The sequence below is a fragment of the Engystomops pustulosus genome, chromosome 4 (assembly GCF_040894005.1).
Source record: "Engystomops pustulosus chromosome 4, aEngPut4.maternal, whole genome shotgun sequence".
NCBI lineage: Eukaryota > Metazoa > Chordata > Amphibia > Anura > Leptodactylidae > Engystomops > Engystomops pustulosus.
In genome coordinates, this window is record NC_092414.1 from 227,847,799 (window position 1) to 227,875,773 (window position 27,975).

General features: G+C 47.6%; 1 protein-coding gene across 1 annotated transcript in view; it reads right to left on the bottom strand.

Moving 5' to 3' along the window:
* Positions 1-27,975, bottom strand: part of LOC140125833 (uncharacterized) — an 87,082-nt gene that overhangs the window by 28,576 nt on the left and 30,531 nt on the right. The window contains exons 3-5 of the mRNA XM_072144708.1: positions 7,764-7,958; positions 7,637-7,696; positions 6,524-6,583 (exon numbers count right to left, since the gene is read on the bottom strand). Of these exons, the coding sequence (XP_072000809.1) occupies positions 6,524-6,583; positions 7,637-7,696; positions 7,764-7,958 (315 nt within the window). The remainder of the gene's footprint in view (positions 1-6,523; positions 6,584-7,636; positions 7,697-7,763; positions 7,959-27,975) is intronic.

The window sequence follows — 27,975 nt, forward strand, 5'->3', positions numbered from 1 at the left end:
CCATCTGTTACTAGCCCTTGTTCTGCTGCTCCTCACTGTGTGTTACTAGTCGTTGTCCTGCTGCTCCTCACTATCTGTTACTAGTCCTTGTCCTGCTGCTCCTCACTATCTGTTACTAGTCCTTATCCTGCTGCTCCTCACCATCTGTTACTACTCCTTGTCCTGCTGCTCCTCACTATCTGTTACTAGTCCTTGTCCTGCTGCTCCTCACTGTGTGTTACTAGTCCTTGTCCTGCTGCTCCTCACTATCTGTTACTAGTCCTTATCCTGCTGCTCCTCACTATCTGTTACTACTCCTTGTCCTGCTGCTCTTCACTATCTGTTACTAGTCCTTGTCCTGCTGCTCCTCACTATCTGTTACTACTCCTTGTCCTGCTGCTCCTCACTATCTGTTACTAGTCCTTGTCCTGCTGCTCCTCACTATCTGTTACTACTCCTTGTCCTGCTGCTCCTCACTATCTGTTACTAGTCCTTGTCCTGCTGCTCCTCACTATCTGTTACTAGTCTTTGTCCTGCTGCTCCTCACTATCTGTTACTAGTCCTTATCCTGCTGCTCCTCACTATCTGTTACTACTCCTTGTCCTGCTGCTCTTCACTATCTGTTACTAGTCCTTGTCCTGGTGCTCCTCACTGTCTGTTACTAGTCCTTGTCCTGCTGCTCCTCACTATCTGTTACTAGTCCTTGTCCTGCTGCTCCTCACTATCTGTTACTAGTCCTTGTCCTGCTGCTCCTCACTATCTGTTACTAGTCCTTGTCCTGCTGCTCCTCACTATCTGTTACTAGTCCTTGTCCTGCTGCTCCTCACTATATGTTACTAGTCCTTGTCCTGCTGCTCCTCACTATCTGTTACTAGCCCTTGTTCTGCTGCTCCTCACTATCTGTTACTAGTCGTTGTCCTGCTGCTCCTCACTATCTGTTACTAGTCCTTGTCCTGCTGCTCCTCACTATCTGTTACTAGTCCTTGTCCTGCTGCTCCTCACTATCTGTTACTCGTCCTTGTCCTGCTGCTCCTCACTGTCTGTTACTAGTCCTTGTCCTGCTGCTCCTCACTATCTGTTACTAGTCTATGTCCTGCTGCTCCTCACTATCTGTTACTAGCCCCTGTTCTGCTGCTCCTCACTATCTGTTACTAGTCCTTGTCCTGCTGCTCCTCACTATCTGTTACTAGTCCTTGTCCTGCTGCTCCTCACTGTGTGTTACTAGTCGTTGTCCTGCTGCTCCTCACTATCTGTTACTAGTCCTTGTCCTGCTGCTCCTCACTGTTTGTTACTAGTCCTTGTCCTGCAGTTCCTTACTATCTGTTACTAGTCCTTGTCAAAACTGCTCCTCACTGTTTGTTACTAGTCCTTGTCCTGCTGCTCCTCACTGTTTGTTACTAGACCTTGTCCTGGTGCTCCTCACCATCTGTTACTAGTCCTTGTCCTGCTGCTCCTCACTATCTGTTACTAGTCCTTGTTCTGCTGCTCCTCACTGTGTGTTACTAGTCCTTGTCCTGCTGCTCCTCACTGTTTGTTACTAGTCCTTGTCCTGCTGCTCCTCACTTTTTGTTACTAGTCCTTGTCCTGCTGCTCCTCACTGTGTGTTACTAGTCCTTGTCCTGCTGCTCCTCACTATCTGTTACTAGTCCTTATCCTGCTGCTCCTCACTATCTGTTACTACTCCGTGTCCTGCTGCTCTTCACTATCTGTTACTAGTCCTTGTCCTGCTGCTCCTCACTATCTGTTACTAGTCCTTATCCTGCTGCTCCTCACTGTTTGTTACTAGTCCTTGTCCTGCTGTTCCTTACTATCTGTTACTAGTCCTTGTCGTGCTGCTCCTCACTGTTTGTTACTAGACCTTGTCCTGGTGCTCCTCACTAATTGTTATTAGTCCTTGTCCTGCTGCTCCTCACTATTTTTTACTAGTCCTTGTCCTGCTGCTCCTTACTGTTTGTTACTAGTCCTTGTCCTGCTGCTCCTCACTATCTGTTACTAGTCCTTGTTCTGCTGCTCCTCACCATCTGTTACTAGTCCTTGTCCTGCTGCTCCTCACTATCTGTTACTAGTCCTTGCCTTGCAGCTCCTCACTGTTTGTTACTAGTCCTTGTCCTGCTGCTCCTCACTATCTGTTACTAGTCCTTGTCCTGCTGCTCCTCACTATCTGTTACTAGTCCTTATCCTGCTGCTCCTCACTATCTGTTACTAGTCCTTGTCCTGCTGCTCCTCACTGTTTGTTACTAGTCCTTGTCCTGCTGTTCCTTACTATCTGTTACTAGTCCTTGTCCTGCTGCTCCTCACTGTTTGTTACTAGACCTTGTCCTGGTGCTCCTCACTAATTGTTACTAGTCCTTGTCCTGCTGCTCCTCACTTTCTGTTACTAGTCCTTGTCCTGCTGCTCCTCACTGTTTGTTACTAGTCCTTGTCCTGCTGCTCCTCACTATCTGTTACTAGTCCTTGTCCTGCTGCTCCTCACCATCTGTTACTAGCCCTTGTTCTGCTGCTCCTCACTGTGTGTTACTAGTCGTTGTCCTGCTGCTCCTCACTATCTGTTACTAGTCCTTGTCCTGCTGCTCCTCACTATCTGTTACTAGTCCTTATCCTGCTGCTCCTCACTATCTGTTACTACTCCTTGTCCTGCTGCTCCTCACTATCTGTTACTAGTCCTTGTCCTGCTGCTCCTCACTGTGTGTTACTAGTCCTTGTCCTGCTGCTCCTCACTATCTGTTACTAGTCCTTGTCCTGCTGCTCCTCACTATCTGTTACTAGTCCTTGTCCTGCTGCTCCTCACTATCTGTTACTACTCCTTGTCCTGCTGCTCCTCACTATCTGTTACTAGTCCTTGTCCTGCTGCTCCTCACTATCTGTTACTAGTCTTTGTCCTGCTGCTCCTCACTATCTGTTACTAGTCCTTATCCTGCTGCTCCTCACTATCTGTTACTACTCCTTGTCCTGCTGCTCTTCACTATCTGTTACTAGTCCTTGTCCTGGTGCTCCTCACTGTCTGTTACTAGTCCTTGTCCTGCTGCTCCTCACTATCTGTTACTAGTCCTTGTCCTGCTGCTCCTCACTATCTGTTACTAGTCCATGTCCTGCTGCTCCTCACTATCTGTTACTAGTCCTTGTCCTGCTGCTCCTCACTATCTGTTACTAGTCCTTGTCCTGCTGCTCCTCACTATATGTTACTAGTCCTTGTCCTGCTGCTCCTCACTATCTGTTACTAGCCCTTGTTCTGCTGCTCCTCACTATCTGTTACTAGTCGTTGTCCTGCTGCTCCTCACTATCTGTTACTAGTCCTTGTCCTGCTGCTCCTCACTATCTGTTACTAGTCCTTGTCCTGCTGCTCCTCACTATCTGTTACTAGTCCTTGTCCTGCTGCTCCTCACTATCTGTTACTAGTCCTTGTCCTGCTGCTCCTCACTATCTGTTACTAGTCCTTGTTCTGCTGCTCCTCACTATCTGTTACTAGTCGTTGTCCTGCTGCTCCTCACTATCTGTTACTAGTCCTTGTCCTGCTGCTCCTCACTATCTGTTACTAGTCCTTGTCCTGCTGCTCCTCACTGTCTGTTACTAGTCCTTGTCCTGCTGCTCCTCACTATCTGTTACTATTCTATGTCCTGCTGCTCCTCACTATCTGTTACTAGCCCCTGTTCTGCTGCTCCTCACTATCTGTTACTAGTCCTTGTCCTGCTGCTCCTCACTATCTGTTACTAGTCCTTGTCCTGCTGCTCCTCACTGTGTGTTACTAGTCGTTGTCCTGCTGCTCCTCACTATCTGTTACTAGTCCTTGTCCTGCTGCTCCTCACTGTTTGTTACTAGTCCTTGTCCTGCAGTTCCTTACTATCTGTTACTAGTCCTTGTCCAAACTGCTCCTCACTGTTTGTTACTAGTCCTTGTCCTGCTGATCCTCACTGTTTGTTACTAGACCTTGTCCTGGTGCTCCTCACCATCTGTTACTAGTCCTTGTCCTGCTGCTCCTCACTATCTGTTACTAGTCCTTGTTCTGCTGCTCCTCACTGTGTGTTACTAGTCCTTGTCCTGCTGCTCCTCACTGTTTGTTACTAGTCCTTGTCCTGCTGCTCCTCACTATTTGTTACTAGTCCTTGTCCTGCTGCTCCTCACTGTGTGTTACTAGTCCTTGTCCTGCTGCTCCTCACTATCTGTTACTAGTCCTTATCCTGCTGCTCCTCACTATCTGTTACTACTCCGTGTCCTGCTGCTCTTCACTATCTGTTACTAGTCCTTGTCCTGCTGCTCCTCACTATCTGTTACTAGTCCTTATCCTGCTGCTCCTCACTGTTTGTTACTAGTCCTTGTCCTGCTGTTCCTTACTATCTGTTACTAGTCCTTGTCGTGCTGCTCCTCACTGTTTGTTACTAGACCTTGTCCTGGTGCTCCTCACTAATTGTTATTAGTCCTTGTCCTGCTGCTCCTCACTATTTTTTACTAGTCCTTGTCCTGCTGCTCCTTACTGTTTGTTACTAGTCCTTGTCCTGCTGCTCCTCACTATCTGTTACTAGTCCTTGTTCTGCTGCTCCTCACCATCTGTTACTAGTCCTTGTTCTGCTGCTCCTCACCATCTGTTACTAGTCCTTGTCCTGCTGCTCCTCACTATCTGTTACTAGTCCTTGCCTTGCAGCTCCTCACTGTTTGTTACTAGTCCTTGTCCTGCTGCTCCTCACTATCTGTTACTAGTCCTTGTCCTGCTGCTCCTCACTATCTGTTACTAGTCCTTATCCTGCTGCTCCTCACTATCTGTTACTAGTCCTTGTCCTGCTGCTCCTCACTGTTTGTTACTAGTCCTTGTCCTGCTGTTCCTTACTATCTGTTACTAGTCCTTGTCCTGCTGCTCCTCACTGTTTGTTACTAGACCTTGTCCTGGTGCTCCTCACTAATTGTTACTAGTCCTTGTCCTGCTGCTCCTCACTTTCTGTTACTAATCCTTGTCCTGCTGCTCCTCACTGTTTGTTACTAGTCCTTGTCCTGCTGCTCCTCACTATCTGTTACTAGTCCTTGTCCTGCTGCTCCTCACCATCTGTTACTAGCCCTTGTTCTGCTGCTCCTCACTGTGTGTTACTAGTCGTTGTCCTGCTGCTCCTCACTATCTGTTACTAGTCCTTGTCCTGCTGCTCCTCACTATCTGTTACTAGTCCTTATCCTGCTGCTCCTCACTATCTGTTACTACTCCTTGTCCTGCTGCTCCTCACTATCTGTTACTAGTCCTTGTCCTGCTGCTCCTCACTGTGTGTTACTAGTCCTTGTCCTGCTGCTCCTCACTATCTGTTACTAGTCCTTGTCCTGCTGCTCCTCACTATCTGTTACTAGTCCTTGTCCTGCTGCTCCTCACTATCTGTTACTAGTCCTTGTCCTGCTGCTCCTCACTATCTGTTACTACTCCTTGTCCTGCTGCTCCTCACTATCTGTTACTAGTCCTTGTCCTGCTGCTCCTCACTATCTGTTACTAGTCTTTGTCCTGCTGCTCCTCACTATCTGTTACTAGTCCTTATCCTGCTGCTCCTCACTATCTGTTACTACTCCTTGTCCTGCTGCTCTTCACTATCTGTTACTAGTCCTTGTCCTGGTGCTCCTCACTGTCTGTTACTAGTCCTTATCCTGCTGCTTCTCACTGTTTGTTACTAGTCCTTGTCCTGCTGTTCCTTACTATCTGTTACTAGTCCTTGTCCTGCTGCTCCTCACTGTTTGTTACTAGACCTTGTCCTGGTGCTCCTCACTAATTGTTATTAGTCCTTGTCCTGCTGCTCCTCACTATTTTTTACTTTTCCTTGTCCTGCTGCTCCTCACTGTTTGTTACTAGTCCTTGTCCTGCTGCTCCTCACTATCTGTTACTAGTCCTTGTTCTGCTGCTCCTCACTATCTGTTACTAGTCCTTGTCCTGCTGCTCCTCACTATTTGTTACTAGTCCTTGTCCTGCTGCTCCTCACTATTTGTTACTAGTCCTTGTCCTGCTGCTCCTCATTATTTGTTCCTAGTCATTGTCCTGCTGCTCCTCACTATTTGTTCCTAGCCATTGTCCTGCTGCTCCTCACTATTTGTTACTAGTTATTGTCCTGCTGCTCCTCACTATTTGTTACTAGTCCTTGTCCTGCTTCTCCTATTTGTTACTAGTCCTTGTCCTGCTGCTCGTCACTGTGTGTTACTAGTCCTTGTCCTGCTGCTCCTCACTATTTGTTACTAGTCCTTGTCCTGCTGCTCCTCACTATTTGTTACTAGTCCTTGTCCTGCTGCTCCCCACTATTTGTTACTAGTCCTCGTCCTGCTGCTCCTCACTATTTGTTCCTAGTCATTGTCCTGCTGCTCCTCACTATTTGTTACTAGTCCTTGTCCTGCTGCTATAATGTCTTGATCTTACCTTGTTTGCTTTTTCTATAGAACCACTGGAAGAGTCTAGACACAAAATTTACAATAGACGTTGGGTTGAGAGCAGAGTTCTGCCCTCTTAGCCCTGTGCTACACATTCAGGCATAGCAATGCTTTAAGCTGATAAAAGGATAACTAAATAGACTTGAGAAACCACCCACTGACTTACCAAGTTCCGTCTCGCTGCTCAGTTCTGTGAAATTCATCGTAGTAAGAGAAGCAAAGTAGCCTGTAAAAGAAAAGGACTGTACTGTTGTCTGGGGATGGATTTTGTGATGTATGGTAGTATTTAGTGCTGTTGGGGAGGTATTTTGCGATGTATGGTAGTATTTAGTGCTGTTGGGGAGGTATTTTGTGACGTATGGTAGTATTTGGTGCTGTTGGGGAGGTATTTTGTGATGTATGGCAGTATTTAGTGCTGTTGGGGAGGTATTTTGTGATGTATGGTAGTATTTGGTGTTGTTGGGGAGGTATTTTGTGATGTTTGGTTGTATTTGGTGTTGTTGGGGAGGTATTTTGTGATGTTTGGTTGTATTTGGTGTTGTTGGGGAGTTATTTTGTGATGTTTGGTAGTATTTGGTGTTGTTGGGGTGGTATTTTGTGATGCATGTTGTATTTGGTGCTGTTGGGGAGGTATTTTGCGATGTATGGTAGTATTTAGTGCTGTTGGGGAGGTATTTTGCGATGTTTGGTAGTATTTAGTGCTGTTGGGGGGTATTTTGTGATGTTTGGTAGTATTTGGTGCTGTTGGGGAGGTATTTTGTGATGTTTGGTTGTATTTGGTGCTGTTGGGGAGGTATTTTGTGATGTATGGTAGTATATGGTGCGGTTGGGGAGGTATTTTGTGATGTATGGTAGTATTTGGTGCTGTTGGGGAGGTATTTTGCGATGTATGGTTGTATTTGGTGCAGTTGGGAAGGTATTTTGTGATGTATGGTAGTATTTGGTGCTGTTGGGGAGGTATTTTGCGATGTATGGTAGTATTTGGTGCTGTTGGGGAGGTATTTTGTGATGTATGGTAGTATTTGGTACTGTTGGGGAGGTATTTTGCGATGTATGGTAGTATTTGGTGTTGTTGGGGGGTATTTTGCGATGTATGGTAGTATTTGTTGTTGGAGAGTTACTTTTGCTACACTGAGGTTGTTTTGTGCAGGTATTTTGTGTTGCATGGCACACGACCCTCTTCCCGTAGAGCCACGGGAGCAGCGCTACCATTTCCATTTAGTTTGCCCTCAGGGAATAATATTAATGGTAAATCGATGATAAAGAATCCGTCACTCACCCGGTGCCGTCCCGCCGCTCGGCTTGGTGGCTTTCTGTAGGGATTTGGAAGTCATGTTACCTGGAACGGGAAGAGATCTTACAGGACGTGTCCACGTCTAGGACCACGTGAAATCAGTCATTTTTACCTCCAGATGTGGTGATTCCAAGAACTAAAGTCGTATTTGCATCAGGAGTCCAGTTCACGGCCGGTCCGGTGCCGGGACCCATTCCCGCTGGTGAGATGGTGTAGTCAGGAGGGGGAGTAGTCGCATACCGCACAGTGCTGGACCTCAGCGGCCACTGACAGCCCAATGGAAGATCCGGAACCGTAGAATTGGTTACTGAAAGAACAATTATTTACATCTGTAGGCAGGATCCATGCACAGGCCTGACGCTGCAGCAGGCGTATGGACAGGCCTGACGCTGCAGCAGGCGTATGGACAGGCGTGACGCTGCAGCAGGCGTATGGACAGGCGTGACGCTGCAGCAGGCGTATGGACAGGCGTGACGCTGCAGCAGGCGTATGGACAGGCGTGACGCTGCAGCAGGCGTATGGACAGGCGTGACGCTGCAGCAGGCGTATGGACAGGCGTGACGCTGCAGCAGGCGTATGGACAGGCGTGACGCTGCAGCAGGCGTATGGACAGGCGTGAGGCGGCAGCAGGCGTATGGACAGGCGTGAGGCGGCAGCAGGCGTATGGACAGGCGTGAGGCGGCAGCAGGCGTATGGACAGGCATGACGCTGCAGCAGGCGTATGGACAGGCGTGAGGCGGCAGCAGGCGTATGGACAGGCGTGAGGCGGCAGCAGGCGTATGGACAGGCGTGAGGCGGCAGCAGGCGTATGGACAGGCGTGAGGCGGCAGCAGGCGTATGGACAGGCGTGAGGCGGCAGCAGGCGTATGGACAGGCGTGAGGCGGCAGCAGGCGTATGGACAGGCGTGAGGCGGCAGCAGGCGTATGGACAGGCGTGAGGCGGCAGTAGGCGTATGGACAGGCGTGAGGCGGCAGCAGGCGTATGGACAGGCGTGAGGCGGCAGCAGGCGTATGGACAGGCGTGAGGCGGCAGCAGGCGTATGGACAGGCGTGACGCGGAAGCACGGGTATGGACAGGCGTGACGCGGCAGCACGGGTATGGACAGGCGTGACGCGGAAGCACGGGTATGGACAGGCGTGACGCGGCAGCACGGGTATGGACAGGCGTGACGCGGCATCACGCGTATGGACAGGTGTGACGCTGCAGCACAACTATGTACATGTATGACGCTGGAGCACGCGTATGGACAGGTATGACGATGTAGTGCAGTAGTAGTGTATGGAGTGTTATCTTTGTATGTATGTATGTAGTGTGTGGAGTGTTATCGCTGTATGTATGTATGTATGTAGTGTGTGGAGTGTCATCGCTGTATGTATGTATGTAGTGTGTGGAGTGTTATCTCTGTATGTATGTATGTATGTATGTATGCATACCTCCCAACATTTGTGAAAGGGAAAGAGGGGCAAAATGGCAGCACGCCATTGGGATTAGAACCCAGAACCTGCAGTGTCCATGTATAATAATGTCACAGTGCCCCAACCAACTGAGCTATAATCTCAGTGATTATCTAGGTGTAGAATTTTGGTAACTAAGAACTATGACTACTGTTACACTGTGACACAGATTTAATGCCTTGTTATATAGAGAGGGATCTTCTCAGAGATGATTGTAATTATTGAGACTATTATTATTATTATGGAGATTATTATTGAGATGATTATTATTATTATTGAGATGATTATTATTTTTACTATTATTCATAATCATCTCCATAATAATAAAAATAATAAAATTTATAATAATAATAATAATAGTCTCAATAATTACAATAATAATCTCTGAGAAGATCCCTCTCTATATATCAGTGCATTAGTCTGTGTCACAGTGTAAATGGCAGATAACACTTCTTAGTTACCAGAAATCCTCAGCTCTGTATCACTGGGCTTATAGCTCAGTTAGTTAAAGCTCCTGTCTATGGTGCACAGGGTCCCAGGTGCGAATCTCAGCCTGGCCAAAACTTTATTTAATTTAATTATATAAAGAGCTTGTGTCTGGGGAAGCCCTGGAGACCATATATGGACAGATGCTGATCTGACCTGATGACTTGGTCCCTGCTCTCCGGCTAAGCCGACACTTCTCTGAAAAGGATTCCCTCCCGATGTCTGCTCTGGGGAACCCTAGGAGATGCAGAGACCATATATGGACAGATGCTGATCTGAGCCTGATGACGTGGTCCCTGCTCTCTCCGCTAAGCCCGACACTTCTCTGAAAAGGATTCCCTGCCCGATGTCTGCTCTGGGGAACCCTAGGAGATGCAGTGACCATATATGGATAGAGATCTGAACCTGATGACGTGGTCCCTGCTCTCCGCTAACCCGACAATTCTCTGAAAAGGATTCACTGCCCGATGTCTGCTCTGGGGAACCCTAGGAGATGCAGTGACCATATATGGACAGATGCTGATCTGCACCTGATGACGTGGTTCCTGCTCTCTCCGCTAAGCCCGACACTTCTCTGAAAAGGATTCCCTGCCCGATGTCTGCTCTGGGGAACCCTAGGAGATGCAGTGACCATATATGGATAGAGATCTGAACCTGATGACGTGGTCCCTGCTCTCCGCTAACCCGACACTTCTCTGAAAAGGATTCCCTGCCCGATGTCTGCTCTGGGGAACCCTAGGAGATGCAGTGACCATATATGGACAGATGCTGATCTGACCTGATGACGTGGTCCCTGCTCTCCGGCTAAGCCGACACTTCTCTGAAAAGGATTCCCTGCCCGATGTCTGCTCTGGGGAACCCTAGGAGATGCAGTGACCATATATGGATAGAGATCTGAACCTGATGACGTGGTCCCTGCTCTCCGCTAAGCCGACACTTCTCTAAAAAGGATTCCCTCCCGATGTCTGCTCTGGGGAACCCTAGGAGATGCAGTGACCATATATGGACAGATGCTGATCTGACCTGATGACGTGGTCCCTGCTCTCCGCTAAGCCGACACTTCTCTGAAAAGGATTCCCTCCCGATGTCTGCTCTGGGGAACCCTAGGAGATGCAGTGACCATATATGGATAGATACCTGAGCCTGATGACGTGGTCCCTGCTCTCCCCTAAGCCCGACACTTCTCTGAAAAGGATTCCCTCCCGATGTCTGTAGAAGCCATTCTGTACTGGGAGTTCAGGCTTTCAAAGTATTTACTATGGGGACACAGCAGCGGGACCTGGGGGGAGAATCCGTGACAATATCATAGCTGCCCGTGATGCGGAGCAGAGGTACGAAAAACGGGAAAGTCCCGTCAAAATCGGGACGGTTGGGAGCTATGTGTATGTAGTGTGTGGAGTGTTATCTCTGTATGTCGGTATGTCTGTAGTGTGTGGAGCATTATCTCTGTATGTATGTATGTCTGTCTGTCTGTAGTGTGTGGAGCGTTATCTCTGTATGTCTGTCTGTCTGTCTGTAGTGTGTGGAGCGTTATCTCTGTATGTCTGTCTGTCTGTCTGTAGTGTGTGGAGCGTTATCTCTGTATGTCTGTCTGTCTGTCTGTAGTGTGTGGAGCGTTATCTCTGTATGTCTGTCTGTCTGTCTGTAGTGTGTGGAGCGTTATCTCTGTATGTCTGTCTGTCTGTCTGTAGTGTGTGGAGCGTTATCTCTGTATGTCTGTCTGTCTGTCTGTAGTGTGTGGAGCGTTATCTCTGTATGTCTGTCTGTCTGTCTGTAGTGTGTGGAGCGTTATCTCTGTATGTCTGTCTGTCTGTCTGTAGTGTGTGGAGCGTTATCTCTGTATGTCTGTCTGTATGTATGTCTGTAGTGTGTGGAGCGTTATCTCTGTATGTCTGTCTGTATGTATGTCTGTAGTGTGTGGAGCGTTATCTCTGTATGTCTGTCTGTATGTATGTCTGTAGTGTGTGGAGCGTTATCTCTGTATGTCTGTATGTATGTCTGTAGTGTGTGGAGCGTTATCTCTGTATGTCTGTCTGTCTGTCTGTAGTGTGTGGAGCGTTATCTCTGTATGTCTGTCTGTCTGTCTGTAGTGTGTGGAGCGTTATCTCTGTATGTCTGTCTGTCTGTAGTGTGTGGAGCGTTATCTCTGTATGTCTGTCTGTCTGTCTGTCTGTCTGTAGTGTGTGGAGCGTTATCTCTGTATGTCTGTATGTCTGTCTGTCTGTCTGTCTGTCTGTCTGTAGTGTGTGGAGCGTTATCTCTGTATGTCTGTCTGTCTGTCTGTAGTGTGTGGAGCGTTATCTCTGTATGTCTGTATGTATGTCTGTAGTGTGTGGAGCGTTATCTCTGTATGTCTGTCTGTATGTATGTCTGTAGTGTGTGGAGCGTTATCTCTGTATGTCTGTCTGTATGTATGTCTGTAGTGTGTGGAGCGTTATCTCTGTATGTCTGTCTGTCTGTCTGTAGTGTGTGGAGCGTTATCTCTGTATGTCTGTCTGTCTGTCTGTAGTGTGTGGAGCGTTATCTCTGTATGTCTGTCTGTCTGTAGTGTGTGGAGCGTTATCTCTGTATGTCTGTCTGTCTGTCTGTCTGTCTGTAGTGTGTGGAGCGTTATCTCTGTATGTCTGTATGTCTGTCTGTCTGTCTGTCTGTCTGTAGTGTGTGGAGCGTTATCTCTGTATGTCTGTCTGTCTGTCTGTAGTGTGTGGAGCGTTATCTCTGTATGTCTGTCTGTCTGTCTGTAGTGTGTGGAGCGTTATCTCTGTATGTCTGTATGTATGTCTGTATGTATGTATGTCTGTATGTATGTATGTATGTATGTATGTATGTAGTGTGTGGAGCGTTATCTCTGTATGTCTGTATGTCTGTCTGTAGTGTGTGGAGCGTTATATCTGTATGTCTGTCTGTATGTCTGTCTGTATGTCTGTAGTGTGTGGAGCATTATCTCTGTATGTCTGTCTGTCTGTCTGTCTGTAGTGTGTGGAGCGTTATCTCTGTATGTCTGTCTGTATGTCTGTATGTATGTCTGTAGTGTGTGGAGCGTTATCTCTGTATGTCTGTCTGTATGTCTGTCTATATGTCTGTAGTGTGTGGAGCGTTATCTCTGTATGTCTGTAGTGTGTGGAGCGTTATCTCTGTATGTCTGTATGTATGTCTGTAGTGTGTAGAGCGTTATCTCTGTATGTCTGTATGTATGTCTGTAGTGTGTGGAGCGTTATCTCTGTATGTCTGTATGTATGTCTGTAGTGTGTGGAGCGTTATCTCTGTATGTCTGTATGTATGTCTGTAGTGTGTGGAGCGTTATCTCTGTATGTCTGTATGTATGTCTGTAGTGTGTGGAGCGTTATCTCTGTATGTCTGTATGTATGTCTGTAGTGTGTGGAGCGTTATCTCTGTATGTCTGTATGTCTGTCTATATGTCTGTAGTGTGTGGAGCGTTATCTCTGTATGTATGTATGTATGTATGTATGTATGTATGTAGTGTGTGGAGCGTTATCTCTGTATGTCTGTCTGTATGTCTGTAGTGTGTGGAGCGTTATCTCTGTATGTCTGTCTATATGTCTGTAGTGTGTGGAGCGTTATCTCTGTATGTATGTATGTATGTATGTATGTAGTGTGTGGAGCTTTATCTCTGTATGTATGTATGTATGTATGTATGTAGTGTGTGGAGCGTTATCTCTGTATGTCTGTCTGTATGTCTGTAGTGTGTGGAGCGTTATCTCTGTATGTCTGTCTGTATGTCTGTCTGTATGTCTGTAGTGTGTGGAGCGTTATCTCTGTATGTCTGTATGTATTTCTGTAGTGTGTGGAGCGTTATCTCTGTATGTATGTATGTATGTCTGTAGTGTGTGGAGCGTTATCTCTGTATGTCTGTATGTATGTCTGTAGTGTGTGGAGCGTTATCTCTGTATGTCTGTATGTATGTCTGTAGTGTGTGGAGCGTTATCTCTGTATGTCTGTATGTATGTCTGTAGTGTGTGGAGCGTTATCTCTGTATGTCTGTATGTATGTCTGTATGTATGTCTGTAGTGTGTGGAGCGTTATCTCTGTATGTCTGTATGTCTGTATGTATGTCTGTAGTGTGTGGAGCGTTATCTCTGTATGTCTGTATGTATGTATGTATGTAGTGTGTGAAGCGTTATCTCTGTATGTCTGTCTGTATGTCTGTCTATATGTCTGTAGTGTGTGGAGCGTTATCTCTGTATGTCTGTCTATATATCTGTAGTGTGTGGAGCGTTATCTCTGTATGTCTGTCTGTATGTCTGTAGTGTGTGGAGCGTTATCTCTGTATGTCTGTATGTATGTCTGTAGTGTGTGGAGCGTTATCTCTGTATGTATGTCTGTAGTGTGTGGAGCGTTATCTCTGTATGTCTGTATGTATGTCTGTAGTGTGTGGAGCGTTATCTCTGTATGTCTGTATGTATGTCTTTAGTGTGTGGAGCGTTATCTCTGTATGTCTGTATGTATGTCTGTAGTGTGTGGAGCGTTATCTCTGTATGTCTGTATGTATGTATGTAATGTGTGGAGCGTTATCTCTGTATGTATGTATGTATGTCTGTAGTGTGTGGAGCGTTATCTCTGTATGTCTGTCTGTATGTATGTCTGTCTGTATGTCTGTAGTGTGTGGAGCGTTATCTCTGTATGTCTGTCTGTATGTCTGTCTGTATGTCTGTAGTGTGTGGAGCGTTATCTCTGTATGTCTGTATGTATGTCTGTAGTGTGTGGAGCGTTATCTCTGTATGTATGTATGTATGTCTGTAGTGTGTGGAGCGTTATCTCTGTATGTATGTATGTATGTCTGTAGTGTGTGGAGCGTTATCTCTGTATGTATGTATGTATGTATGTAGTGTGTGAAGCGTTATCTCTGTATGTCTGTCTGTATGTCTGTAGTGTGTGGAGCGTTATCTCTGTATGTCTGTCTGTATGTCTGTCTGTATGTCTGTAGTGTGTGGAGCGTTATCTCTGTATGTCTGTATGTATTTCTGTAGTGTGTGGAGCGTTATCTCTGTATGTATGTATGTATGTCTGTAGTGTGTGGAGCGTTATCTCTGTATGTCTGTATGTATGTCTGTAGTGTGTGGAGCGTTATCTCTGTATGTCTGTATGTATGTCTGTAGTGTGTGGAGCGTTATCTCTGTATGTCTGTATGTATGTCTGTAGTGTGTGGAGCGTTATCTCTGTATGTCTGTATGTATGTCTGTATGTATGTCTGTAGTGTGTGGAGCGTTATCTCTGTATGTCTGTATGTCTGTATGTATGTCTGTAGTGTGTGGAGCGTTATCTCTGTATGTCTGTATGTATGTATGTATGTAGTGTGTGAAGCGTTATCTCTGTATGTCTGTCTGTATGTCTGTCTATATGTCTGTAGTGTGTGGAGCGTTATCTCTGTATGTCTGTCTATATGTCTGTAGTGTGTGGAGCGTTATCTCTGTATGTCTGTCTGTATGTCTGTAGTGTGTGGAGCGTTATCTCTGTATGTCTGTATGTATGTCTGTAGTGTGTGGAGCGTTATCTCTGTATGTATGTCTGTAGTGTGTGGAGCGTTATCTCTGTATGTCTGTATGTATGTCTGTAGTGTGTGGAGCGTTATCTCTGTATGTCTGTATGTATGTCTTTAGTGTGTGGAGCGTTATCTCTGTATGTCTGTATGTATGTCTGTAGTGTGTGGAGCGTTATCTCTGTATGTCTGTATGTATGTATGTAATGTGTGGAGCGTTATCTCTGTATGTATGTATGTATGTCTGTAGTGTGTGGAGCGTTATCTCTGTATGTCTGTCTGTATGTATGTCTGTCTGTATGTCTGTAGTGTGTGGAGCGTTATCTCTGTATGTCTGTCTGTATGTCTGTCTGTATGTCTGTAGTGTGTGGAGCGTTATCTCTGTATGTCTGTATGTATGTCTGTAGTGTGTGGAGCGTTATCTCTGTATGTATGTATGTATGTCTGTAGTGTGTGGAGCGTTATCTCTGTATGTCTGTATGTATGTCTGTAGTGTGTGGAGCGTTATCTCTGTATGTCTGTCTGTATGTATGTAGTGTGTGGAGCGTTATCTCTGTATGTCTGTATGTCTGTATGTATGTCTGTAGTGTGTGGAGCGTTATCTCTGTATGTCTGTCTGTATGTGTGTAGTGTGTGGAGCGTTATCTCTGTATGTCTGTATGTCTGTATGTATGTCTGTAGTGTGTGGAGCGTTATCTCTGTATGTCTGTATGTATGTCTGTCTGTATGTCTGTAGTGTGTGGAGCGTTATCTCTGTATGTCTGTCTGTATGTATGTAATGTGTGGAGCGTTATCTCTGTATGTCTGTATGTATGTCTGTCTGTATGTCTGTAGTGTGTGGAGCGTTATCTCTGTATGTCTGTATGTATGTCTGTAGTGTGTGGAGCGTTATCTCTGTATGTATGTATGTATGTCTGTAGTGTGTGGAGCGTTATCTCTGTATGTCTGTCTGTATGTCTGTAGTGTGTGGAGCGTTATCTCTGTATGTATGTATGTATGTCTGTCTGTATGTCTGTAGTGTGTGGAGCGTTATCTCTGTATGTCTGTCGGTATGTATGTAATGTGTGGAGCGTTATCTCTGTATGTCTGTATGTATGTCTGTCTGTATGTCTGTAGTGTGTGGAGCGTTATCTCTGTATGTCTGTATGTATGTCTGTAGTGTGTGGAGCGTTATCTCTGTATGTATGTATGTATGTCTGTAGTGTGTGGAGCGTTATCTCTGTATGTCTGTATGTATGTATGTAGTGTGTGGAGCGTTATCTCTGTATGTCTGTATGTATGTATGTATGTAGTGTGTGAAGCGTTATCTCTGTATGTCTGTCTGTATGTCTGTCTATATGTCTGTAGTGTGTGGAGCGTTATCTCTGTATGTCTGTCTGTATGTCTGTAGTGTGTGGAGCGTTATCTCTGTATGTATGTATGTATGTAGTGTGTGGAGCGTTATCTCTGTATGTCTGTATGTATGTCTGTAGTGTGTGGAGCGTTATCTCTGTATGTATGTATGTATGTCTGTAGTGTGTGGAGCGTTATCTCTGTATGTATGTATGTATGTCTGTAGTGTGTGGAGCGTTATCTCTGTATGTCTGTATGTATGTATGTATGTATGTAGTGTGTGAAGCGTTATCTCTGTATGTCTGTCTGTATGTCTGTCTATATGTCTGTAGTGTGTGGAGCGTTATCTCTGTATGTCTGTCTGTATGTCTGTAGTGTGTGGAGCGTTATCTCTGTATGTATGTATGTATGTCTGTAGTGTGTGGAGCGTTATCTCTGTATGTATGTATGTATGTCTGTAGTGTGTGGAGCGTTATCTCTGTATGTATGTATGTATGTCTGTAGTGTGTGGAGCGTTATCTCTGTATGTATGTATGTATGTCTGTAGTGTGTGGAGCGTTATCTCTGTATGTCTGTATGTATGTATGTATGTATGTAGTGTGTGAAGCGTTATCTCTGTATGTCTGTCTGTATGTCTGTCTATATGTCTGTAGTGTGTGGAGCGTTATCTCTGTATGTCTGTCTGTATGTCTGTAGTGTGTGGAGCGTTATCTCTGTATGTATGTATGTATGTCTGTAGTGTGTGGAGCGTTATCTCTGTATGTATGTATGTATGTCTGTAGTGTGTGGAGCGTTATCTCTGTATGTATGTATGTATGTCTGTAGTGTGTGGAGCGTTATCTCTGTATGTCTGTCTGTATGTATGTATGTATGTATGTATGTATGTAGTGTGTGGAGCGTTATCTCTGTATGTCTGTATGTATGTATGTATGTATGTAGTGTGTGAAGCGTTATCTCTGTATGTCTGTCTGTATGTCTGTCTGTATGTCTGTAGTGTGTGGAGCGTTATCTCTGTATGTCTGTCTGTATGTCTGTAGTGTGTGGAGCGTTATCTCTGTATGTATGTATGTATGTCTGTAGTGTGTGGAGCGTTATCTCTGTATGTATGTATGTATGTCTGTATAGTGTGGAGCGTTATCTCTGTATGTCTGTATGTATGTATGTATGTATGTAGTGTGTGAAGCGTTATCTCTGTATGTCTGTATGTATGTATGTATGTAGTGTGTGAAGCGTTATCTCTGTATGTCTGTTTGTATGTCTGTAGTGTGTGGAGCGTTATCTCTGTATGTATGTATGTATGTCTGTAGTGTGTGGAGCGTTATCTCTGTATGTCTGTCTGTATGTATGTAATGTGTGGAGCGTTATCTCTGTATGTCTGTCTGTATGTCTGTCTGTATGTCTGTAGTGTGTGGAGCGTTATCTCTGTATGTCTGTATGTATGTCTGTAGTGTGTGGAGCGTTATCTCTGTATGTCTGTATGTATGTCTGTAGTGTGTGGAGCGTTATCTCTGTATGTCTGTCTGTATGTATGTAGTGTGTGGAGCGTTATCTCTGTATGTCTGTATGTCTGTATGTATGTCTGTAGTGTGTGGAGCGTTATCTCTGTATGTCTGTATGTATGTATGTATGTAGTGTGTGAAGCGTTATCTCTGTATGTCTGTCTGTATGTCTGTCTATATGTCTGTAGTGTGTGGAGCGTTATCTCTGTATGTATGTATGTATGTCTGTCTATATGTCTGTAGTGTGTGGAGCGTTATCTCTGTATGTCTGTCTGTATGTATGTAATGTGTGGAGCGTTATCTCTGTATGTCTGTATGTAAGTATGTATGTGCACCACCCTCGCCGATGCAATGGCGAGGGAGGGTTTGCGAATACGTCCCACCTGCATGTAATCACCTTACATTACATGGTCCTTATAGGACATAGCGGTATTGCAGTGGTGAATCCTGCCTGGCAAGGCAGAGGTTAAGTATTTTGTATGATGCAAGATGCTGTTGTCCAATGATATGTGTTACATCCTGTGCTCTGTAAGCTGAGATGTGATTGGAGGAGCAGCCACCACCTGACCAAAGGGAGGTAATAAAACCTCTGGCCAGGAATGTTCTGGATGATTATTCTAGTGTGGAATCCTAGGAGAATCAGTGAGTGAGTGAGTAATCTCTGTCTAGCCCATACCAGAGCAGGAAGAGCCTAGCCCCTGCCTCTGAAGAGTGGAGCATTAGACTAGAGTTAGTGTAGTGAGGAAAAGGGGTATCATCTTACCTTTAAAGGTGATACCTGAAGCCCTACAGGACAAGCTGAAGCTTCCTACCAGGACACAGCTGCCTCCCAGCCTGCCCTCTACATCCAGGCTGGTGAACTATCTCCTGAGGCTCCCTCCAACTCACATCTCAGCACTCCATCTACCTGTTAAAGGCACGTTTGCTGCGGTTCCTGCCGGTTCAAATAAAGAACTGTAAGTTGTTTTCTTCAACTTCTGTCTCCGTCTGGTCCCTGCTAATACGGCTGCCTTCATCACCGGCACCCTGTCCATCACCCAGAGACTCACACTCGGGCCATTAAGGGGTTGCCCCAGGGAGATCCGCTATAGCAGCCTCTCCCTCATCATTTCTTGCCAACACCACCCTGCTGGAGACCTGCCAGGCTGTAGGACAGCCCTCCGGTTCCCCCGTACCAAGCGCCGTGACAATAGCGTGCTTAGGCCGCAACCGCCAGCCACTCCGGTATCGCGGGCCCCGGCTGTCACCAGGCCTCACCTCAAAGGCTAGGCCCCGGTGGGGGATGTTGCAAGTGGCGTCACGAACAGGATTGATACTTCTGTGCCTTATTACGGCATTAAAGACTTTCCTTTATTAAAAAGACTGTGCTGCCTAACCCTGCTGCCATCCGGGTTTAGGCCCAAGTGATTGTGTGTTTCACATTGAACTGTTATACTGCTGCCACGTGCTGTCGAGCGCCGCTCCAGCACTCAGGAGGTTAATCCCTGCAAGAACTGTACCAGCTCTGCTACATCCGGCGCTGCTGCGCCTGAAGCATTTACCTCAGAGGCGTGTGGCGCAGCAAGTATTTCCAGCCCGCCAAATCCTCACTGGCGGGAACTCCAGAGGCGTCACTAGGCTCCGCCCCCTGCGCGAGTGGCACGAACTACAGTGGAGGAGGAGCTGGATCGAGTGCGGCCGGCAACGAAGAGGGTTAATCGGCCATCTTGGATTTCGGCGCAGGCCGCGCCTGAAGCCTGCCAGCAGTGTGCGCCTCATCCGGAGTTCCGGCGCACGTGTCCTGCGACTGGAGAACACCGCTGAGCATCACCGAGCCCTGCTGCCTGCCGGACATCGGGAACGGAGACCTTCGTGCACCGGAGCTGTCCTGTCACCGCGGCTGATCCTGAGTGAGTACCGCTGGGGAAGTTAAAGGGGGGTAGAGATTGTTTCCGACGCTAGGTTATTGGCTCACCTCCCAGGGAATAGTGACTGTGTCTTAAAGTGCCCACGTCCCATTCTAGCCATCGCCCATAGCAACGGACATTGTGTAACCCTACAGACTTCCCTCAGCTAGGCCAGTCATGTCCGCCAAGGACGAAGATACGGGACTGGAGCAGGTCCCGTCCCCTGGTCCCTCCTCAGGGTACCGGAGCATGTTAAGTCCTCCAGAGAGTCCTTTCAGCCCTGCTACAGCTAGTGTCCCTGGGACTCCCACCATGATGCCTCTGACTATGCCCTACTATCTGGGGGCCCCCTGGTTACCCTACTACGAGGGAGAATCACATACTCTCCCTGAATTCAGGGACAAGTTGTTAGCCACCTTCGCCTTGCTCCCGTTCACAGAGGAACAGAAAGTGGGCATCCTTATCGGGCAGTTGAAAGGACCCGCTCTCCGGGAAGTCAAGTCTTGGCCCCGAGAACAGTGTCAGAACGTGGTCCGGATTCTTGATAGGCTACGCAACACCTTTGACAAGTGTACTGTCTCTGAGTTGAAGCAGAAATTCTTCGGGAAAAGACAGAAGCCCCAAGAGTCCCTCCGAGACTTTGCCCTCTCCTTACAGGAGACATGGAAGGCCATCACCTGCCTTGAGCCCAAAGACGCTGAAACCTCTGATCAGACCTTAAGGGAACAATTTATTAATGGACTTGTTGATAGAAATCAAAGGTGTCAACTAAAGATCATCTCTTCTCAACATGCCCAGGCCTCCTTCCTTGAGTTTAAGGAAATTGCCATTGACATATTAGGGGACCGACCGCCTACTGGCCCGCAGAAAGAGCCTGAATCCGTGGAAATGAAGGAATCTGCTCTAGCTTGCTGTCCAACGCAGTCGACATCACCTACTCCTGTGGCTACGGAAGTTGCTGACTTAGCAGGACAGGTATCTTTGCTGGCCCTAATGGTGAAATCTGCAGAGCCCGGATCAAGGATCCCCAACCTGTCCGCCTTCAACCTGGGACGGAGACGCTAGTATGGTGTCGAGCCTGCATGGGCGTTCAAGGTCGAGACTACCAGGCGATAGTAGAACCTCTACCAGCGGATGAAGACCTGCCCATTCTAGCCGCCAGGAGCCTAGTCACTGTGTCCCGAGGACAAGTACCCATTCGACTACTAAATGTGGGAGACTCCCCAGTGGATCTGAGAAAGTACCAAGCCGTAGCCACTCTCTTCAGTGTCCATCCTGAAGACTTGGTAGAAACCTCTCTGTCTGCCTCCCAACAGTTGGAAGTGAAGCAAGGTGCTGAAGATGAGCCTGCCGAGCAATCCTGGTGGCTTGAGCTCAATATTGGAGACGACGATTTTACTCCTGCAGACCAAGTACAAGGTGTCCTGGATGTCGTTATGAAGCACCACCGGGCCTTCAGCAAACACCCACTGGATTTTGGGCAGACTACTCTGATCCAACACACCATCCCTACTGGCTCTCATCCTCCTATCAAGGAACGATACCGGCCCATACCTCCAGCCCGCTACCAAGAGGTGAAAAAGCTGGTACAAGAGATGAAGACCGCCAACGTTATCCGGGAGAGCCACAGCCCATGGGCTGCCCCGCTGGTCCTTGTGAAGAAGAAGGATGGAACCCTTCGATTCTGTGTTGACTATAGGAAAATCAATAATATCACCCACAAGGACGCCTATCCTCTGCCTCGAATCGAGGAATCCCTCGCAGCCCTAGGGTCAGCTGCCTACTTCTCTACCCTGGACCTGACCAGTGGCTACTGGCAAGTGGCCATGGCGCCAGAAGACCGTGAGAAGACGGCTTTCACCACCCCAATGGGCCTGTTCGAGTTCAACAACATGCCATTCGGGCTATGCAACGCCCCAGGCACATTTCAACGGCTGATGGAGAGATGTTTGGGTCATCGAAACTTCGAGACCGTCCTGCTATATTTGGACGACATCATCATCTACTCCAAGACTTATGAAGACCACCTCCACCATCTGGCTGAAGTCTTCCAAATCCTGACCCAACATGGGTTGAAGGTCAAGCCATCCAAGTGCCACCTGCTACAACCTAGCGTCAAGTACCTGGGACATGTGGTGAGCGCTCATGGAATTGAGCCAGATCCAGAGAAGATTGCAGCTGTCTACGACTGGCCTACCCCATCAACCGTACGGGACATCAAAAGCTTCCTGGGATTTGCCAGTTACTACAGGCGTTTCATCCCGAAGTTTGCCCAGCTGGCGGCTCCTCTGCAAGAGCTTCTAAGGGGCCTGCCAAAAGAGAGCCAACGTTCCCGAGTATCCATTGAGTGGACGGCCGAACGAGAAGCTGCCTTCCAGATGCTCAAGCAACGGCTGACTGAACCTCCGGTGTTGGGATATCCAGACAACAGTCTGCCTTTCACCCTATACACTGATGCCAGCAAGCAAGGTCTAGGGGCGGTATTATCCCAGCTCCAAAACGGAACTGAAAGGGTCATAGCCTACGCCAGCCGTTCCCTCCGAGAACCGGAGCAAAACGACCAGAACTACAGTTCCTTCAAGTTGGAGTTTCTGGCGTTAGTCTGGGCTGTGACCGAAAAGTTCAAGGACTACCTAGCTGCATCATCTTTCACTGTCTTCACAGACAATAATCCGTTGGCGCATCTGAACACCACACGTCTTGGAGCACTGGAACAACGGTGGGCCTCCAGACTTGCCAATTTCAGCTTTACCATCAAGTACCGGGCTGGTAAGACCAATGACAACGCCGACGCTCTGTCCCGTCTCCCTGACCAGTGGGAGGGACCCTCCACGGATGCTCAGTGGGAAGATGTCGAGATGCCAGCATTCTATGCCCGGTTTGTGCGTCAAGATGCCCAGAGAGTTTACTCCCTACCGACAGAGGCAGCGCCAGCTACTCCCCAAGAAGAGTCAGAGCCCCCTGCGGAAAAGGACCTCTGGATGAGTCTTCAGGCTGATAGCCGTGCCATAGGAGAAGTAATGGACTATCTCTCTAGTGGGCGAGTGCCTGAAAGAATCCGGCGCAGAAGAGCTGATGGAGAACTGTCTCAATTGTGGCGCCAGAGAAAGACTCTGAACATGCACCAGGGTCTGCTAAAGAGAAGAACTCTGGACCCTATCACTTATGACCGGCTATACCAGATTGTGATTCCCAGGAGGGACGCCAAGATAGTACTGGAAATGTACCATGACCAGTCCGGACACTTTGGCGCTCAGAAGACTGAAGCCACCCTCCGAAGGCGATTCTTCTGGGTCAACATAAAGTCCGACATTGAAGCCTGGTGTCGAGAATGCCCAGCCTGCGCCATCGCTCGAGGAGAGCGACACAATCAAAGGGCTCCTCTACGTCCCATTGTGAGCCAACGGCCCTTGGAGATCCTGGCATTGGACCACGTGAAGTTGGAGCCCAGCAGATCCGGTCACAGTTATGCTCTTACGATCATCGACCACTATACCAAATTTGTGCTTGCAGTACCTGTCAGAGATCTATCTGCAAGGACCACCGCAGCGGCCCTGTGGAAAAGCTCCATCCTCCCCTATGGCTGTCCGGACCAGATCCTTACAGACCAAGGAACAGCATTTGAGTCCCAAGTCTTCCAGGAGCTGTGCACTCTATATGGCTGCAAGAAGCTGAGGACCACAGCTTATCATCCCCAAGGCAACGGGCTGTGTGAAAAGATGAATCAGACTCTAATCAATATGCTGAGGACTCTGACCCCTGCAAAAAGGGCTGACTGGCCAAAACTGTTGCCCGAATTAGTGTACCTGTACAACAATACCACTCATTGCTCCACAGGATACACCCCGTATTATCTGATGTTCGGGAGACACGGCCATCTCCCTGCTGATATGACCTGGGACATGGAGTCCCCTGATTCCCAGTCTTTACTCCCTCAGACTGACTGGGTTCACGAACACCAGAGGCGCCTGGCGGATGCCAGAGAAGTTGTGGATCTGCGGTTGGAAGAGGCCCGAGAGAAACAAAAAAGGGACTTCGATCGTAATGCCTGTGCTGAGCCTTTTGCCCCAGGAGATCGAGTGTGGCTGCGCAACAACCATCCTACCAGTAAGCTAGATGGGCGTTGGGAGCGTGAGCCATACCTAGTTAGGGACAGTCTCTCCCCTGAAGTCTACGAGATTTCAAGAGGAGACCGTCCACCACTCCGGGTACATAGGAACCGGCTGAAGAGATGTCTTCGTCCTTTTGCCCCTATGTCTACACCTCTCACTTCGACCCCCGACTTACAGACCTCCTTGTGTTCGCCTACCCCCAGTTTCTTGGAACTTGTGACTGTGCCTCAATTCTGTTTTGTTTCCACTCCAGTAAGAGGTACCTCGCAGAGACCATCATCCCCACCGCAGTCTCCAATACTGATGCCTGTGGAGGATGATCCGGCTCCACTGTCTGCAACCCCTGAAGCATCAGAGCCAGCTGAGACTCCGAGTCCAGCGCCTGAATCAGAGGACGACGATGAGGAGATTGTTATCTTCTCCAGGCCGGAACTGCGGAGGTCTCAAAGGGAGACAAAAGGTAAAGCTCCTGCGTACCTGCAGGAGTATCAGCTGGTGTCACGCAGAAGGAGGAGGCAGGTACGTTTTTCTGACACCGAAGTACTTACCACCGAAGAAGATGCAGACTAACCCCTGAAGGGCTGTAGCCCCCTTCAGGTACTGTACTGTGTACATATTGTATATTTCTGTCCTTACCCCAAAGAGCCAGAAACTTTCCTGAGACTCTTACCCTTATTTATCTCAGTCAAGAGACATACCTTGAACTGATTATTGTCCTGTGCTATGATAGCACCCTTCCTCTGCCACAGCAGAGATTTCTTCAAAGGACTCTGTCCCTCTCCAAATAGAGGAGACCCTTTGCTTCTCAGTGCACTTTTCCCCACATCAAGGGCTGTACCCAGAAGATGGACTTTGTCATTAGAGACCTTCTGTGAGACTTTTGCCAGATACTACCAGGAAAAGTTGCCACTTTATTTATTAGTATTTTGCACTTAATGCCTTCCTTTTTAGGTACGGACATTCTGTTTGCACTTTTTATGCCTTTTCTTTGCAGGAAAGAGACATTTACTACCGTGCTACCCTGAGTAGCCTATCTACCTCTGTAACGTTTGTAACGTTCAAGATGTGTACCCATTGGGCTCCTAAGCCAATGTGAATTTACCTGTTTGCACACTGTCATATATGCCAGTAGTCTGCATTAACCCTTTCATAGGCTTTTCAGGTTGTAGTGTGGCTGTGTCGGACCGTCTTTATGTAAAACACTGACCGCTACCTGATCCCTCAAACCGAGGTTTGCACATGGGGGTAGTCCGTAAACTGCGGGTCTTTAGGGGACCGGGGGTGTTACACAGTTAGCACCTGGATGCCACCCATACATGGGTAAGGATGCCAGTCAGGAGGTACTCGTGTCGCATATGCTAACGCAATGCATATACACACACTATATAATTGCCGCCAGGGAAGAAGCGTTGATCAAACAAATATACAGGCCTTGGTGCAAGGAGTGGATTACAGGACATGACACCACACCTTTCCTACTGTACAGTTCGGTTTAATGGCGTCAGCGACCAACTGTCATACAGCTACATGTTTTTGTCTTAGTCCGACACCAACCCAGGTGCCTGTCTCCAGGACCATGGGCGGTTTGTCCCTACACCTCACACAGCCTACACTTCCCAGAAGTGCCCTTAGCCCCCTCTGTGCCCCAAACCATCTGTAGTCGAGCCGAGGGCGGCTCTTTCAATTGCCCCCGGGGTATGCAACACCCTCGCCGATGCAATGGCGAGGGAGGGTTTGCGAATACGTCCCACCTGCATGTAATCACCTTACATTACATGGTCCTTATAGGACATAGCGGTATTGCAGTGGTGAATCCTGCCTGGCAAGGCAGAGGTTAAGTATTTTGTATGATGCAAGATGCTGTTGTCCAATGATATGTGTTACATCCTGTGCTCTGTAAGCTGAGATGTGATTGGAGGAGCAGCCACCACCTGACCAAAGGGAGGTAATAAAACCTCTGGCCAGGAATGTTCTGGATGATTATTCTAGTGTGGAATCCTAGGAGAATCAGTGAGTGAGTGAGTAATCTCTGTCTAGCCCATACCAGAGCAGGAAGAGCTTATCCCCTGCCTCTGAAGAGTGGAGTATTAGACTAGAGTTAGTGTAGTGAGGAAAAGGGGTATCATCTTACCTTTAAAGGTGATACCTGAAGCCCTACAGGACAAGCTGAAGCTTCCTACCAGGACACAGCTGCCTCCCAGCCTGCCCTCTACATCCAGGCTGGTGAACTATCTCCTGAGGCTCCCTCCAACTCACATCTCAGCACTCCATCTACCTGTTAAAGGCACGTTTGCTGCGGTTCCTGCCGGTTCAAATAAAGAACTGTAAGTTGTTTTCTTCAACTTCTGTCTCCGTCTGGTCCCTGCTAATACGGCTGCCTTCATCACCGGCACCCTGTCCATCACCCAGAGACTCACACTCGGGCCATTAAGGGGTTGCCCCAGGGAGATCCGCTATAGCAGCCTCTCCCTCATCATTTCTTGCCAACACCACCCTGCTGGAGACCTGCCAGGCTGTAGGACAGCCCTCCGGTTCCCCCGTACCAAGCGCCGTGACAATAGCGTGCTTAGGCCGCAACCGCCAGCCACTCCGGTATCGCGGGCCCCGGCTGTCACCAGGCCTCACCTCAAAGGCTAGGCCCCGGTGGGGGATGTTGCATATGTCTGTAGTGTGTGGAGCGTTATCTCTGTATGTCTGTCTGTATGTCTGTCTGTATGTCTGTAGTGTGTGGAGCGTTATCTCTGTATGTCTGTATGTATGTCTGTAGTGTGTGGAGCGTTATCTCTGTATGTCTGTATGTATGTCTGTATGTATGTCTGTAGTGTGCGGAGCGTTCTCTCTGCATGTCTGTATGTCTGTATGTTTGCATGTAGTGTGCGGAGCGTTCTCTCTGCATGTCTGTATGTCTGTATGTATGTATGTATGTAGTGTGTGAAGCGTTATCTCTGTATGTCTGTCTGTATGTCTGTCTATATGTCTGTAGTGTGTGGAGCGTTATCTCTGTATGTCTGTCTGTATGTCTGTAGTGTGTGGAGCGTTATCTCTGTATGTCTGTCTGTATGTCTGTAGTGTGTGGAGCGTTATCTCTGTATGTATGTATGTATGTCTGTAGTGTGTGGAGCGTTATCTCTGTATGTCTGTCTGTATGTCTGTAGTGTGTGGAGCGTTATCTCTGTATGTCTGTCTGTATGTATGTAGTGTGTGGAGCGTTATCTCTGTATGTCTGTATGTATGTATGTATGTAGTGTGTGAAGCGTTATCTCTGTATGTCTGTCTGTATGTCTGTCTATATGTCTGTAGTGTGTGGAGCGTTATCTCTGTATGTATGTATGTATGTCTGTAGTGTGTGGAGCGTTATTTCTGTATGTCTGTCTGTATGTATGTAGTGTGTGGAGCGTTATCTCTGTATGTATGTCTGTAGTGTGTGGAGCGTTATCTCTGTATGTCTGTGTGTATGTATGTATGTAGTGTGTGAAGCGTTATCTCTGTATGTCTGTCTGTATGTCTGTCTATATGTCTGTAGTGTGTGGAGCGTTATCTCTGTATGTATGTATGTATGTCTGTCTATATGTCTGTAGTGTGTGGAGCGTTATCTCTGTATGTTTGTCTGTATGTATGTAATGTGTGGAGCGTTATCTCTGTATGTCTGTATGTAAGTATGTATGTCTGTAGTGTGTGGAGCGTTATCTCTGTATGTCTGTATGTATGTCTGTATGTATGTCTGTAGTGTGCGGAGCGTTCTCTCTGCATGTCTGTATGTCTGTATGTATGCATGTAGTGTGCGGAGCGTTCTCTCTGCATGTCTGTATGTCTGTATGTATGCATGTAGTGTGCGGAGCGTTCTCTCTGCATGTCTGTATGTCTGTGTGTATGCATGTAGTGTGCGGAGCGTTCTCTCTGCATGCATGTATGTATGCATGTAGTGTGCGGAGCGTTCTCTCTGCATGCATGTATGTATGTATGCATGTAGTGTGCGGAGCGTTCTCTCTGCATGCATGTATGTATGCATGTAGTGTGCGGAGCGTTCTCTCTGCATGCATGTATGTATGCATGTAGT